The sequence below is a fragment of the Eleutherodactylus coqui genome, chromosome 1, assembly GCF_035609145.1.
Source record: "Eleutherodactylus coqui strain aEleCoq1 chromosome 1, aEleCoq1.hap1, whole genome shotgun sequence".
NCBI classification, from domain to species: domain Eukaryota; kingdom Metazoa; phylum Chordata; class Amphibia; order Anura; family Eleutherodactylidae; genus Eleutherodactylus; species Eleutherodactylus coqui.
The window spans coordinates 361,495,492-361,511,720 of NC_089837.1; the positions used below are offsets into that span (position 1 = coordinate 361,495,492).

Here is a 16,229-nt window from a genome sequence, read left to right on the forward strand (position 1 = left end):
AGGGACTAATGTCTCAGTTGCTAGAGAAGGTGAATGCCTAACAGCAGGCAGTGGATTGCAGGAGGGCTGCACTTAAGCTTTGACTGTCAGTGGTAAAACTCATTTTTAATAAAAGCATATTACAAGATTGATGAAACACACACATGCTATTAGATGAGCAGACATTATCTTTGAAAAGTCAAGCACTCTTTAAATGTCTACATCCTGAAAGGTCATTTTAAGAATGACAGAATGACAATTTTTAGCACAAGGACTGAACCTAATGAATTTATAGCGCATTATATGAACACTTCACACTCCTCAGCCTAGAACCATATCTATGATCCAAGTCAATTCCTGTGCCAATTCCATCTTAAGGCCCATTTAGACTAAACGATTATCGCTTAAAAGATAATCGTTGTGTGTAACTGCCCTGACAATGTGCAGTTTTCGTTAAGCCATCGCTCATCGTTTTCTTTCAGCGTGCTGAAAGACAACGGTGAGTCTTATCAGTTTTGACAGTTTTGAGTTTTGCCTGCTTGAGATCACGGCCGGTACCTGGCATTCACGGCCTCTCCCACATGCGCATGTAAATGAGAGACTTTACACTCCTAGAAGAGTCTCTACTTTTATTGGATAGTCGCCCTGTGGCTTGTTTTCCTGTAATTACCGTACAGCAGAATTATTATCAAGTTACCAAGTTATACAGCTGGACAAGCCTTGACTACATACTGTTATGAACAGACTTTATATTGGTTCTAACAGATATTAGTATATCTGTTGCGACTTTTAAATACTATTAGGCAGCTGGACCGGCCTAGGCCTATAGCATTCATTGTTACTTTGTGGTAAATATTTGTTCAGCACGAAGCATGTCTGGGGACCATGTGTGCACCAACCCCTCGGCCTCCCATAATGTCCAAGGTACAGTTTAGAGCACTAGCCCCAACGAACCAGCACGCAAGTGGCCAGCAGTTGCAGAAGTCCCTCTGGTGGATAGCGAGTCACCCCGGCCTAGATCCTGGACAACAACTTTATCATCAAGCTGCGTAGTTGGCAAGATCGACTGTCCACCAGGGGGTACACATTCACCTGAAAATCCTCGGGAGGAGCAGGAATGGGCTTTAGCCAAGGTATTGCATTTCTCTTAGTTTGCCATGTGCCACCTGCTTGATGAAAGGTCCAAGTGCTTTGAAAGCTTGCAAAAATGTTCTGGTTAGCCAATAAAAGTATAAATTCTATAATGCTTTTTTATAGGTGGATATAAGTGTATTTAACATCACAAAGATCATGCACTAATACCAATACATTATTTAAAGTGGAAACAGTATGTTCTCCAGCTAGTCTTTATACACTCTTTGAAAAAAAATCAAGCACCTATAAGGAGTTTTCTTTGCTTCTAAACTTGGTATCTGGTTACATCTCAGGCTGATATGCAAAGGATTAGAGTTGTGGCATGATTAGATGAATGGTTTTGCCACCCCAAAATTGGTTCCACCCTTGGTCCAGTCTTTCAGAGGCTACTGATTTGTACGGTAGTTGACCTCCTTTTCATCGAGAGGCTGAGTTACAGCAAATGTTGACTGTATGGAAATAAGGAAGACGGAACAATACCTCTGCAGTGCCACCTATTGGATGACAGCATTCCTTCAAATCAATGTCAGACCCTTTAAACAAGTCTTTAAAACAATGATTGGGAATTGAAAACCAAGCCAGAAATCCATGCACATGTAGCTGTTTCGGGGATTCTGTCCCTCATCAATGTACAGTAGGATTCTGGCTTGGCTAGTGAGAGGCCTGTGACGTGGGTCGGGAGGGGTGTCAGCAAATGTGGACTGATATGCTGCAGGATACCATACGGAACCTGCATGCTTACATTTCATGATTGTAATCACTTACTTATATCAATGTTACAATCACACATAGAAAGCTTCATTTGATTCTGACAACTCCTTCTTGATTTTTTTTTACAATGAGTGTATATCATTTCTAAAGTCTAAGCACCCATCGGGTATCTTATCAGAGCTATCTAGGAACATGAAACACTCCCAAAGTAACATTTGATAATGCTATGAATAACAGTGGGACTCTACATTTAGTACCTTTCACAACACACTAAGAAATCAATATGCCAATATTTAGAGAAAGGTTCCATGATTTTCCATAATACACATGGATTTATTAGCTTTTTGTGCCTAATAGTATTACAGCCTGTGCAATGACCATGAAAAAATATATTGAAGAGAACATCTCAAAGAATTCAAGCGTAACTATAAAATACTTCATGAAGATGCTGAGCAGTGTGAGCGAGACAATGATATTTATCTTCATGGGCGTCTCTACCGTAGGAAAAAACCATGAATGGAACTGGGCTTTTATCAGCTTCTCATTACTCTTCTGTCTCATTTGGCGAGCTCTGAGTAAGATATTTCAAATTGTCTTTTTCTATATTTTTGTCAAAAATGATCAGAAACACCTTATTTTTCAGAGATTACATGATAAATTCTATATCGATGATTCTTAGCAACAAATGAATTTTAAGAAGTTTGCATTTAGTTAAAATGATAAGTAATTTTGTAAATACTTTGCTTTAGTGCTTTTATGCTAATTCTAGTCTATTCACGTTGTCTTCTTCATTTGTATTTATAGCTACTTTGTTTAATACTCTGCTTTTTGCCTTAAATCCATAAACAAGTTCAGCTCCACATCACATATATGATTTAGCAGCAGAGCTGTTTCTTACCATAATGCTTAGCTCTCTTTGGACCGTAGTGACACGACCTATCTAGACCTAAGGATGCAACAATTTTTAAGGGATTTTCATCTCCACTTTTGAAATGCCATACTTTTGTTAATTTTTCTTTTGACATGGCTATATGAGGGCTTGTTTTGTTGCATGGTGCGCTGTTGTTTTTTTGGTACCGTGTTTTGGGTTCATATAATGTATTGTATAAGTTTTCTTAAATTTTTGGAGGGCAGGGAGAAAAAAATACATTGATTATGCCATTGTTTTTTGGGCTTATTTTCTACAGCATTAATCATGTAGCATAAATAAGGTAATGCATTTTTTTCTGCAGATTGGTAAAATTACGACAATACCCAACTTATATATTCGTTTTTAGTTTTTTTCTACTTTTGCACCATTACGGATACGATGATATCAAATGTGTTTTGTTTTTTTTTTGTACTTTTAAACAAGTGGGGAAAATGCGAAAAACTTTTTTTGTTACTATTTTTTTCATGCTTTTTTAAATTATTTTTTTCTTAACATCTTTTATGTCCCTGTAGGGAACTTGAACCTGCCATGCTCTGGTCGCTCTGATAATACATTGCAGTACTCCTCTACTGCAATGCATTTCCGCTTGTCATAGCGATCATAGACTATGACAGACCCTGATACCATTGACTGGCATACGGTTGCCATAGCAATCCATCGGCCTTTTGCGATTACATGGCGAAAAGCCGATGACATCACAGAGGGAGCTCCTTCCCTCTGTGAAACTTTTATATGCTGTGATCAACATTGAAAACATTGCTGTTCTGACCTTTCCCCGCTTTTGTAGCGGCAAGCCAGGTGTCAGTCACAGTTAGATTATTCTGCGGACGTAAAGGCCCATTTACACGCAAAAATGATCGCTCAAAAGATGGATTTTGAGCAATCATTTTGCGTAAAATACTAATTGGTACTAATGCCAATAAGTACCTTATTAATGCGTGTGAGCCGCCGGGAGCTATATCACTGGTCAACAAATTTTTACAAAATATGCGATACACAGATTAACAAGCTTGGCAAAGGTCCAATGGGGACCAAAATGTTGCTTACTTTTTCTATGGGAGAATAAAACAATCTGCTACTTTCTACACCCATTGATGCTGTGACGTTTTCTATTCTACCAAATTTTTACAAAAGTCATGTTACTGAAATAAGAGACATATTGCAACCAAGCTCCTGCTACTGCATCAGCATGTCTTGTACTAGTTCCTTGTAGTTTTCTGCCCTAACATTTCCGAGAAAGTTTGTAGACTCTAGGAGAAAAGCATTCAATGCTTGTTTCACGTCACCCTGTATATGAAATATCTTCAAATATATGAAATATCTACATGAATATATAAATATAAATATCTATATGAAATATCTATATTAAATATCAAAATGAGAGCCAATAAAAATTTGTCATTGTCATATTCGTGTTCAGTACACCAAGATAATACAGGTTAGGACCTTTTTAAGTCAGTAACAATTTCAGCGTTGACCAGTGTATTCAGAGAACAGGTGATCTGTTCTCTGAATACATTCCCTTTGTTCTGCCTTGGGGCTGACAGCTGAGACAATGTTATCAGCGCTTCCCATGGAGAACACAGCATGAAGTCCCTGCTACTAGCTCTTCTGCTGAATGATAGATTTTATGGGCACATTTAAAGGCAACGATTACGCTCAAAAGATGGCTTTTGAGTGAATTTTGAGCAATAATCGTTGTGTGAAAGGACCTTTACCGTGATTTTAAACTTGATTTAAAATTGACTTGACTCCTTAATAACTCTTTTTTTTCTTCTTCACAATGTAGGCGTTTTCCTTTTGTTCTCCATCATAAACCGTTTCCGGATATATCCATTCACTTTCAAAGATCAGTTCATCATTGCCTACAGTGGTCTACGTGGTGCCAGTAGCTTTTCACTGGTATTTTTGCTGCCAATTCTGTTATTCCCAAGAAAAAACATGTTTATCACTTCTACACTAGTGGTTATATACTTCACAGTGTTTATTATGGTAAGCCTGGAATATACTATGTATTGTGACAAGTCAGGGTAATTAGCTCACAGGGATTGCCATCCATCACTTGGGTAAAATGGTTGGGACGTGAAGGAAATTCACTGCAGCACAGATATTTCTCATTCAGAATTAGCCACAACCAGCTTTATTGTCTCTTCACAGCAAAAACAACTTCACATTCCCAATGCAAAATAACCTTTAGGCAATTCAGCCTCTAAACCAACATATCACAGTGTCTTTCACTATCCAGATCTAGACCTACTGCCCAGAAAACATATCTTACATACCAATCAAGGTTTCCATAGGCAACCTATTTCTTGGCCAAACCAGGAGCACTAGGGGAGAAATCCCACTCCAAGTATGGAGCTCTCCCAGTTGGCTGCTAACCTAATCAGACAGCCCAAGTGTGGAGAAACCCTTTCTTTGTCACAAAGGCTACCTGAAAGGTTATGCTCTTTGACATAAACTTACTATTTTAGTAGCTGTCTATAAGATTAGTCATGACCAGGGTAGGTCAGAGTGGCTGCTCAGTAGCATTCAACTAGTTTTTTACAATGAAATACCCGACACAGGATTTCAGATAAATTGTAAAATATACATGAGGCCGGGAGGAATAACCGCCCCCCCCCTATTAGCCAAATCTTAGAGCACCCAACACTAAATAAATCAATAAAAGGAGGGAGTATTAACCAGTGAGGCTGTCCCCACCAACCCCCCCCCCCCCAAACAATTTACAGCCAACTCCAAGGACCCCCCTAAGCCTGCAACGCATACACCAGCAGCAATGCCCTTTCAATACCACCCTGTACAGCCAAGGCCCACAAGTGAATCCAATATGGTTAAGATGCACTCCGTCGGCTAACCAGTAATTTCCTTTCACTTTTTCAAGGTTAAAGTGCCTAACGCTGATCCTTCCATTCTTTGCCATTCAGCTTAATTCTTGCTTTATTCAAACTTCCAGCAGACTTAGCCCAAAGCCATGTCTTCCCCGGGACAATTTCTGACCATACAACTACCATACTTGGAAACAAACACCATAGCCTCAAAAGATCCTATTGTATATCTCGTCTCAATTCGCGAGCCTGCCAGCTCCCTGGGTCATTTCCCTCCAAATGTAAAACTAACATGTTAGGGCTTCTGTTCCTGACTGTACACTCATTAACCTCTTGCAACACCTGCCTCCATAACATACCTCACCTACCTATCCAAAAAAGTAACGCAAACTCCTTGTTAAAGCCTAACTCTCCCATTTGGATGCGCTCTAGCCTTTTCAGCCGCTCAGAAGACGTACGAATGGCCCAATACCCACACCAGTGCAGGGGAATGCAGGCCTGTGAAAATAATCCAAAAGAAAACACAATATCATTCAATATTCCGTGACAACAAACTAACCCCATAAAACAACCACTACATACTTCTGTTATTAACTTACTTATTTTTTTTTTATTTATAACTTTACACCACCCTACCCCTTACACCCTCAGGCAGAACATATGTCCTATAACGATTCGACTCCCATCTCCCAATTCTCTTAACTTCCTCAGGACTCAAACCCCTCTCTATAGCTTCTGTCGCCACCCAGATCTGAAAACCATGTGAAGAATAATCCGAGCCATCCACACCCAAATTTCCTAATACCCGTTCAAAACCTCTACCAAATTGAAACTTAGATAGAAAAGTTCCATCCTCGTGCCTAAACAGGGGCCCCAATTCCAGAGTCACTAAACCTGAAAGGCCAGAAAATAATTCACTGGACACATAACAGCCCCTGGCACTCTCGCTAAAAAGACCCTCTTCGCTTTTCCTGCCTGGTCAGTTTTTGATCTATGCAACAATATCTCTTACCTTTCCCAAATGATTTGAACATTCCCCAAATTCAATCCCCTACCAACCACCTTGCTTGGTCACACCAACTCACTCACTCTGAAAGCCCCGAAAAAGGCAAATGCAAAAACACAACGAAAAAGGCTGCTCTCATAACCATTCCTACAACAACTAACCAAGCTCCCCCTATGCTTTCTAGCATCTCAAACATAAATGACCACCTCTGGTTTTTTGCCACATTTCCTCTTCTATATCCCTTCAATGCTTGTCTCACCAAAAAATTTTTGGTAACATCTTGTAATCCCCTTAACTGAAACCAAAAGCCAACGCCGACACTATCCGGTTTACTTCGGCCACCGACCACCCGTTAATAGACGCCTCTCCCAAAATATGTAATAAATCACTGAACGCATCCTGTTCATGTCACACCTCTTCCTTACTCCCAAGCCAATTTTCCTATTCTCGCCACGCTGCTTCGTAAACCACCCAGGTGGCTTGTGCCAATGAGCCCCAAATCAAACTTTCTGCTGCACATGGACCAGCGTCCAAAGCTCCGGAGGACAACGACATCCCTCTTTCACCGCGTGCAGCACCAGGAAACAAAAACGATCCCACTGGAAACGAGAAAGGGAATCTGCTATAGAATTGTCTATTCCAGGCACATCTTCTGCCAACACCCACGCATCCAAGGACAAACATGATAATACCAAGTGGTGTAACAAATTTACCACCGGTGGCGAACGCGCCGATACCAAGGTAATAGCTTGCACTACCCCCAGGTTATCACAATGAAAGAGCACTTTTTTATTCTGAAACCAATTCCTCAAAGGGATACTGCAACCATAATCAGAAACAATTCCAGAAGAACTAAATTCACAGTCAGACCCGCTTTCACCCATTGTACAGGCCAAGGAGCAACACACCCTTCCCCTCTAAAAAAAGGCTCCAAACCTGCCGACCCTGCCGTGTCTGTAAACAATTCAGAATCTCAATTGTTCACTGATCTTTCCAAAAACAATGACCTCCCATTGCATCAGTCCAAAAATTTAGCCCACACATCCAAGTCCACTTTCATTCCCTTGTCAGCCGAAGAAAATGATGCCCTGACTTCACTCCGGTCGTTGGCTCTGCTATCCAACAAAAAAAAAACTCGCCTCATTGGCATGATGTGACAGGCGAAATTTAACTTCCCAAACAGCGACTGTAAAGTCCTGAGCGTCACCATCTTAGCTTGAAGGTCACCCTGCAAGTCCTCTTGCAGCAAAATCAAATGACATTCCATGTTCATGCTATCAATCGTGGTACCTCAAAACTTGATGCACGTAGCCGGACCCTCAGTTTTTTCAGGGGCCAATGGGACACCAAAATGGTTCGCGACTAGAGATGAGCGAACGTACTCGGTAAGGGCGATTTCGCAATCGAGCACCGTGATTTTCGAGTACTTCACTACTCGGGTGAAAAGTACTCGGGTGCGCTGTGGGTGAGCAGGGGGTTGCAGCGGGGAGTGGGGGGCAGAGGGAGAGAGAGAGGGCTCCCCCCTGTTCCCCACTGCTACCCCCCACTCCCCTCTGCAACCCCCTGCCCCACAACGCACCCGAGTACTTTTCACCCGAGTAGTGAAGTACTCGAAAATCGCGGTGCTCGATTGCGAAATCGCCCTTACCGAGTACGTTTGCTCATCTCTATTCGCGACCTATTGCACCATGGTTAAAAGAGAGTTTGACGGATCAATACATAAACAATAATCTAAATATTGAATGATTGACTCCAAGCCAGACACGTCACGCACAACCCACTCCAAAAAGGAGGTAAAAGCTTCAAAATAAGCACATGAAATCGAACACCCCATAGGGAGGCACCGGTCCACGTCAAACTTCCCTTCCCAATAACAACCCAATAGCTGCAAACTTTCAGGATGTACTGGAAGTAACCTAAACACTGATTACACATCTGTCTTAGCCAACAACGCTCCTTCTCTACAGAACCCACTTTTTGGCCTCGTCAAAAGACGTATAAACCACTAAACAAATGTCAGAATCTATCCCGTCATTCACAGGTTCACCTTTTGGATAAGACAAGTGATGTATCAACCTAAATTTACCCGGATCTTTTTTAGGCACCAACCACTAAATCAGGTATCGGAAGTGTAGCAAATGAACCCGCCATGTGTTCCATAGCTAACTCCTTCTCAATTTCTCTCCCACCACTCCCAGATAACGCAAAGCCGACCATACATTTTTTACTAAAAAAGGAACCTGATGTGCAGGCGCCAGAATACAAAAACCTTCTAAAAACCTGACACCAACAACTATATTTTTTCCAAATCCAAGTATCTACTTAGAAAAGGCGCCACCTCTTGAACCCTCACCGGTGTCTTCCCTTTTGTCATCAGAACCTGTCCCCTTTACCGTCCTCCGCCGGAAAAATCAAGCTTGTTTAAAACAGCTGGCCCCAAACTTGCACTGGCCTTCGTAGAACTGCCATCAGAACGCGGCCTTTTGCCCTGCTGTTGCACTTGCTGAATTTGAATTACCCCACTACTTGTGCTGGCTGACCCAGCCCCCACCCCCTCCCTCTGTGAAATGACTGCCCGTAACGCATCAGGGCCATCACTATCAGCCACAAACTAATATCTTTATGGTCCTATCTGATATTCGGTCGGGCCGGTTACAAAGTCTGTTAAAGGTACAGAGCACTGTGATTAGAATAAGGCACAACTTCTTTGAAAGAAAAAAAAAAAGATTATTTTGTGATACTCTGTCACGAGATGTCTATTCTATATGTGTATGTTTGACCATCCAATGGTTGTGTTGTGAATTGCAGCCTATCAAGGGTTTTGCTAGCACATTGTAATAATGTATTGAATTAGTTTAAGGAGAAATTGCAGGCTTTAGGCTACTTTCACACAGGGATTTAAAAGTTGTACCTGATGTTCTCAGGCGCAATTCACATTGGACAGCATTCGGACATCCCGCCCATGCACTGTCTGATGTGCTGAACACATCACATTGACATGTGCGATTCTCATCCCAAAATCAGACTATAGGACATGCTGCGATTTTTAATATTCATCCATGTAAAAGGAAGCCCATGTGCATAGACGCGTTCAAATAAATGGGTGCTGATTTTTGGACTGATTTTTCAGTCTGCAGATTGGACATAAAAAAAGCCTGTGTGCATGTAATCTTAACTAAATTCAAGGAAAGGTACCATAAGGGCTTAAACAGATGAGCATGATATGCACGCATAACGGGAAGAATAGAACCCATTGAATTCTCGGGTGCAAAAAAAATAGGACCTGCCCTGTCTTGTGCATGTTTGCGCACCAAAGAGTCCCATAGAGGTCTATGGGTGGTATATTAACACGCATATTTGCCCACACGGGTATGCGCTAAACACAGTGCATACCTACGATCGTGGACACTCCGTTAGGCAAATTAGCCTTTCAAATCAGGGTGGAGTGATTCCCCTGCCCGTGTGAACGAATGGTGCCTGAGTAAATATGCTCCATATTTGCCCAGGCATGAGTGCTAAATACACTCGTTCACTGCACAAAAACTTTGCGCAAGAGTGAGCATATTACATTACATGCTTGTCTGTTGAAGCCCTAAGGGTGGACACACCTGTACAGCATATCTGGACACAACCTCGAGACCTCTTGGTTGTGATCCAGGTTGATATAATTAGTGGGATTCCATCCTCCAAAATCACATGTGCTGTAAAAATCCATACTAAAATACGATTTTGGTTCGGATTTATTTGTGATGGATTTTACACCACATGTCAATTAACCCTACTGTTCCTTATTATTTGCCACCACCAAGTTAAGTGCCCTCTTAGAGAGGTTGTAACCAGCATGCATTGCACCATTACTGTAAGTGCCAAACTTTATGCCTTGTATAGACGTTATCAATTACCTTGTACCTATTGTGATTATAACCTCTAACACTTTACACCTCCTGTGGAGCAATATTTTCTTAAGATACAGCTGGTAATTACTTCACTCACTGCTTCATCCTCAAGTGGGGGCCACGCAAGTGGGTCAAGAGTCACATAAAAAACTAACCCGCTTACATAGAATGGACAGATAGACAGACTATATACTGTACATGCTGTATTACATACAATGCATAGAACATATAATGTGTGACATATTATGTATTTTCATACAGGGAATAACAATTGGACCATTAGTTAGATATCTAGATGTGAAAAGGACATCTAGAGAGGAAACAGTTAACCAAGAGATTCATACACGAGTAAGTATATTTTAATTGTATACTGTCAAGTTTATAGGGTATTGTACCAGCATAAAAATATGAGAAGTCACTTAGTTCTTCTATGACCGTTTGAAAGCATAAACCTGTAGGATGGGTATATTTAAAAAGGTCATAGAACTCCTATCAGCATCCTTATTGAGGTTTGGAATCGCTTTCATGCTTCAGTTTTGCCTTTATTCTACTGCTTGGTTTTTATTTTGCTTCAAATCTGATTCTATGCCCTTAGTTTGGGGTTTAGTAGGTTTTATATAGAATTTAGAAAGGATTAAAGGGTACTCATGATATTTTACACTCTGCTGTAGAGTACCTATTTCACCTCATTTCAAGTAATGTAAGCAATGGTAAGTGCATGCTACTCAGTTTGCCACTCAGATTTAGCTTTTTACTTTTCCAGCAGATCTTTATCATTTATAGCAGTGGAAGGCAACCTTAGAGGTGTAGTCATAACGTGTGTGGGTTGAGATCTAGTTGGTGCCGATCTACTTGGACTGTTTCCTCCTCTTCTCCATTCAACCCAGACCACTATGAGCGCTTCATCCAGCGACAACTCATCTCTGCAGAGTTTGCTACCCAGACATCTTAGGTTCACTACTTTTTCCACCATTTTCAAGTAAAAACACTACCCAAAAGCCGAAACACAAGACAGAGAGCCAAAAGCTGACTTGCCCTGCAATTAATCAGGCGATTTGAAATAAAATGAGACAAGATCACAATTAAAGGGCTTACTTGGATTTTACTAAGTGAATTTGATAGGACCATCATCTTTCTGTTAGACATTAAAAGTTATCAAATCTACAACATTACTTTGTTTCACTTACTGAGAGCAATCACATTTCAACAGGAACTGAACTCTCACTGGGTTCCAGGTTTTGGTTTCTGTAAAATGTACCTGACTCCAGACTCCTAATATTAATATAGTAGGATTCCTTATAGTAACATAGTTCGTAAGGCCGAATGAAGACAATGTCCATCTAGTTCAGCCTGTCTATCCTCCCGTGTTGTTGATCCAGAGGAAGGCAAGAACCCCAAGAGCAGAAGCCAATTAGCCCTTTTGGGGAAAAAATTACTTCCCGACTCCCTAATGGCAATGAGACTGTTCCCTGGATCAATCCCTAATAGTTCCTACCTGCCTGTATACCCGGATTACAATTAACCTAAGATTTATAGCCTATAATATCCTTCCTCTCCAGAAAGACATCAAGTCCCCTTTTAAAATCCTTTATAGATTTTGCCATCACCACTTCCTTAGGCAGAGAGTTCCACAGTCTAACTGCTCTTACAGTAAAGAACCCCTTTCTATGTTGGTGATGAAACCTACTTTCCTCTACCGTCACAGTCCTGGGTATAAACAGATCATGGGAGAGATCCTTGTATTGTCCCCTCATGTATTTATGCATAGTTATTTGATCACCCCTTAGCCGTCTTTTTTCTACAGTAAATAATCCCAATTTGGATAGCCTCTCTGGGTATTCCAATCCCTTCATTACGTTTATTAGTTTAGTTGCTCTTCTTTGAACCCCCTCCAGTACTGTAACATCTTTCCTGAGCACCGGTGACCAGAACTGTGCGCAGTATTCCATGTGGGACCTGACTAGTGCCTTATATAATGGAAGGATAATGTTCTCGTCCTTCGCCCCTATACCTCTTTTAATGCACCCCAAGACTTTATTTGCCTTTGCAGCAGCTGACTGGCATTGGTTACTCCAGTTTAGTCTACAATCCACTAGTACCCCCAGGTCTTTTTCCATATCACTTTTCCCTAGCGGTACCCTATTAAGTGTATATTAAGTGTATATTGACATCAGTTTTTGCTGCCCATGTGCATAACCTTACATTTATCAACATTGAACTTCATTTGCCATTTTTCTGCCCAAGCCCTCAGCTTATCTAGGTCCGTTTGTAGCCGTACATTGTCCTCCGTTGCATTAATTATATTGTATAATTTTGTGTCATCTGCAAATATTAATATTTTGCTGTGCAGCCCCTCTATCAGGTCGTTGATAAATATATTGAACAGAATGGGGCCTAATACTGAACCCTGTACGAACCATTTATTACCACCCTCTGCTTTCTATCATTGAGCCAATTCTTTACCCAATTACACACGTTTTCACCCAATCCGAGCTGTCTCATTTTGTATATTAGCCTATTATGTGGCACGGTGTCAATGCTTTAGAGAAGTCCAGATATACGAGATCAATAGATTCTCCCAGGTCCAACCTAGAGCTTACTTCATCGTAGAAACTGATCAGATTTGTCTCATATGAGCAACCCCTCATGAACCCATGCTGGTGAGCAGTTATTCCGTTGTCCTCCTTAAGTTACTCGTCGATGGCGTCTCTCAGAGACCCCTCGAAAATTTTTCCCGTTACTGACGTGAGACTTACCGGCCTGTAGTTACCAGGCTCATTTTTGGTCACACAACTCAACTGAAACAGAGCCTCTTCTTGAGGAGGAAGGGACACTATGACCCTTTGAAAAAAGATCTGTAGCAGCTCAGGTGTATTATGCTATTTTGTAGAAGCAAGGACCCTGGACTGTATAATATACACTGATAGTATCCATGTAGATCCACTCGTCTCCATACAGATAATGTCATATGAATATGATGTTTATACAAATATTGTTTACAAATTTGTCAATGGAAAAATTACATTGATGTGTATTATAAATCTCCTTTTCAGTAAAATGGTCCCTGAATGGTAAGCTTGATCACATGATGCTCCACTACAGGGCTACCAGACTAATAGCGGCAATCTGTCGAGGATACACATTTCTCCTTGACATCAATAAATGTGTGTACCAAGTCATCCAAAGCAAGAGATGCTCCTTGAAGCTGTTCTCCACTCTAGCTAATGGATGAGGGTTTTGAAAATCTCCCTCTCTTCCAAACCCCCTTCACCCTTTTTAACTTAGAGCTCAACAATAGGGTATTTGAAAATGAGTTTCCTGAGACCATGTTCATATCTGCATTACAGGCTGTGTCTGGAGCCTCAGTTGCAAAATTGGAACAAAATCCCAAATGAAATAACACAGCATGCTGCGCTTTATTGTCCGGAAAAATGTTAACTGACATGCCAGAAGGACAATGGACCCCATTAGAATTAATGAGGTCCATTAGGCGTTGTTCATGTTCAACATATGCTGGGTCCGGTGATCCCGGTATTTAAGTTGTTTGGCTCCTATGACACAACTGAGCAACGTAAATATGTACCAGAGATGTGAATATAGTCTTCACCAGGCAACAACCTTTAGAAGAATGCTATATTAATAACCTTTCCCGTTACTTGTTAGCTTATGGATCATGTGAAAGCAGGAATTACAGATATATGTGGCCACTGGGGACACTACAAAATGAGGGAAAAGTAAGTATTTTTTAATGTTTGTATAGAATTAAAAACCAATTTATATGTTGTATCTCTTTTACAATCCTTTTTGCTCTATTTTTAAAAAATGTTCATCTATCTGTTATTTTTTTCATGCCAAATACTCTTGTTTTTTCTTTTTGCTCTTTATTTGAACCACAGTTTGATATCACAAAATGCCACTTCATATAACAATAATATTTACTCCTGTGATTATAGTTAGGGTTACGTTCTTCCACACAACAGCGGCATTATTAACTGACACAAATTGCTGTACAATATATTTAGGTTCCTATATAGACTTATCCAGGGACCTAACATGTAACCATTGGGTCCCAGTCTGCTACTATCATCATCAGCTGCAAGTAAGTTCAGGTACATTCTCAATACTATGGTTTCAAATTTTGTCCCTGTAATTCCTATACCATGGCTTATCCACAGGATACGCCATGAAAGTCTGAGAGATGTGAGTCCTACCGATGTGACCCACACTTATGCCTAATTCTGGCCCCACTGCCCTTTGCTTGACTGAATGCTTTGGGTTTGGGTGGTTGGAATATTGAGAAACAATGAAGGGGTCAATGCTATACTGTTTCGGTAGTTCCCACATAATTTAATAGAAGTAACGGAGACAATGTAGCACAGTGAGTTATGCTTATTCCTTAACTTGGGGGCTCTAGAAACTGTGTAGCTTGCTGTGCTATGCTGTTTCTTCTACCACCATTCATGTCTACAGGAGGTACAAAAACAGCGTAGCGCTGTCCCGAACAACCCTGGCCACCACATTCAATCAGACTGGGGCAGTAGGTGCCAGAGGTGGGACCCTCATCTCTCAGACTTTCGTGTCACAAAAGCGTCAGATAAGAATAGCCCTTCAACCCCTTTTAACAATGGAAGAGGACTCACTCAATGTAAGTCATGCTCATTGGTCAGATGCCAGATCCAGCACAGAACCCTTATCTTTGCTTCTCCATTCTTGGAAGAAGCTCCAGCGGTTATGTGATGTTCATTTTTTACTGGCTTCAGCGGTCAAGTGAAGTTCATGGCAATATTACAGCTGAAGCTAGTAATTGGCTGGGCGATCATGTGTACAATGAACTGCATGTGAAAGATACAGCCTCTACTGATACCAGAGCAGAGGGGATCAGGGCTCTTGCACTGGATGGGGTAAGAGGGAATCATCTAACTGGTGAGTATGGTTTATTTTTTATTTGAGCCCACATGCTGCTCAAACCATTTTTTTTATTCCTCCCGGAAAACCACTTTTAATATATTATTGTATCCACTGATATATTGTACAGGGCTCTAGAAATTCTAATTAATACTTCAAGTAACCGTTCCACAGTTTTCACATGTATCAGTTTCCGTGTAGTACTGTGGGTTTTAGAAAGTAATGAATTAGTTAATAGATATTTGATAAGATCTATATATACCACATATGAATTTCTATTACAGATTCAAAAAAGTTGACCACAAGTTTTTACGAAGAGCTCTTATTCGTGAAAATCAGCCTAAATCAAGTATTGTTGATCTCCACAAAAAGCTCGAAATTAAACAAGCCATTGAGATGACAGAGTTTGGTATGAACAAAAATATTTCAAAAACATCATTACAGTAAGTGGTATCTTTAGTTGATGGATAAATCCACTGTAGAAATGTCATACTATCAATACACCAAGACACAGCGCCAAAATACTCTTAAGCCTTAACTTTTAGCCCTAACTTTTTAAAATAGTTCTCCTAGGTGAAGGGGTTTCCATCCTCGTCTCCTCATTTAGAACAGCAGCACTATTGTGTGAGATGGAAAGTGGATGGGGACTCGGCTCTCCTCCAGCCAAGAATCCAGGACCTACTTCTAGCTCCTAGAAGAACTACACTAGGAAAGCTCACAATTCTCTTCTATATTTAAACACAACATATTTTTCAGTCTTAATATGGCTGTCCATGATTAGAAAAATATGGCTTTTTTCTTCCAAAAACAATAGCACACCTGTCTATAGGTTCTATGTG

At 40.7% G+C, this 16,229-nt stretch overlaps 1 protein-coding gene across 1 annotated transcript in view; it reads left to right on the plus strand.

Moving 5' to 3' along the window:
* The window catches only part of SLC9A4 (solute carrier family 9 member A4), a 63,454-nt gene that overhangs the window by 26,422 nt on the left and 20,803 nt on the right, over positions 1 to 16,229 (plus strand). Inside the window, exons 4-8 of the mRNA XM_066577795.1 lie at positions 2,182 to 2,399; positions 4,545 to 4,747; positions 10,747 to 10,833; positions 14,149 to 14,219; positions 15,675 to 15,833. Coding sequence (XP_066433892.1) covers positions 2,182 to 2,399; positions 4,545 to 4,747; positions 10,747 to 10,833; positions 14,149 to 14,219; positions 15,675 to 15,833 — 738 coding nt within the window. The remainder of the gene's footprint in view (positions 1 to 2,181; positions 2,400 to 4,544; positions 4,748 to 10,746; positions 10,834 to 14,148; positions 14,220 to 15,674; positions 15,834 to 16,229) is intronic.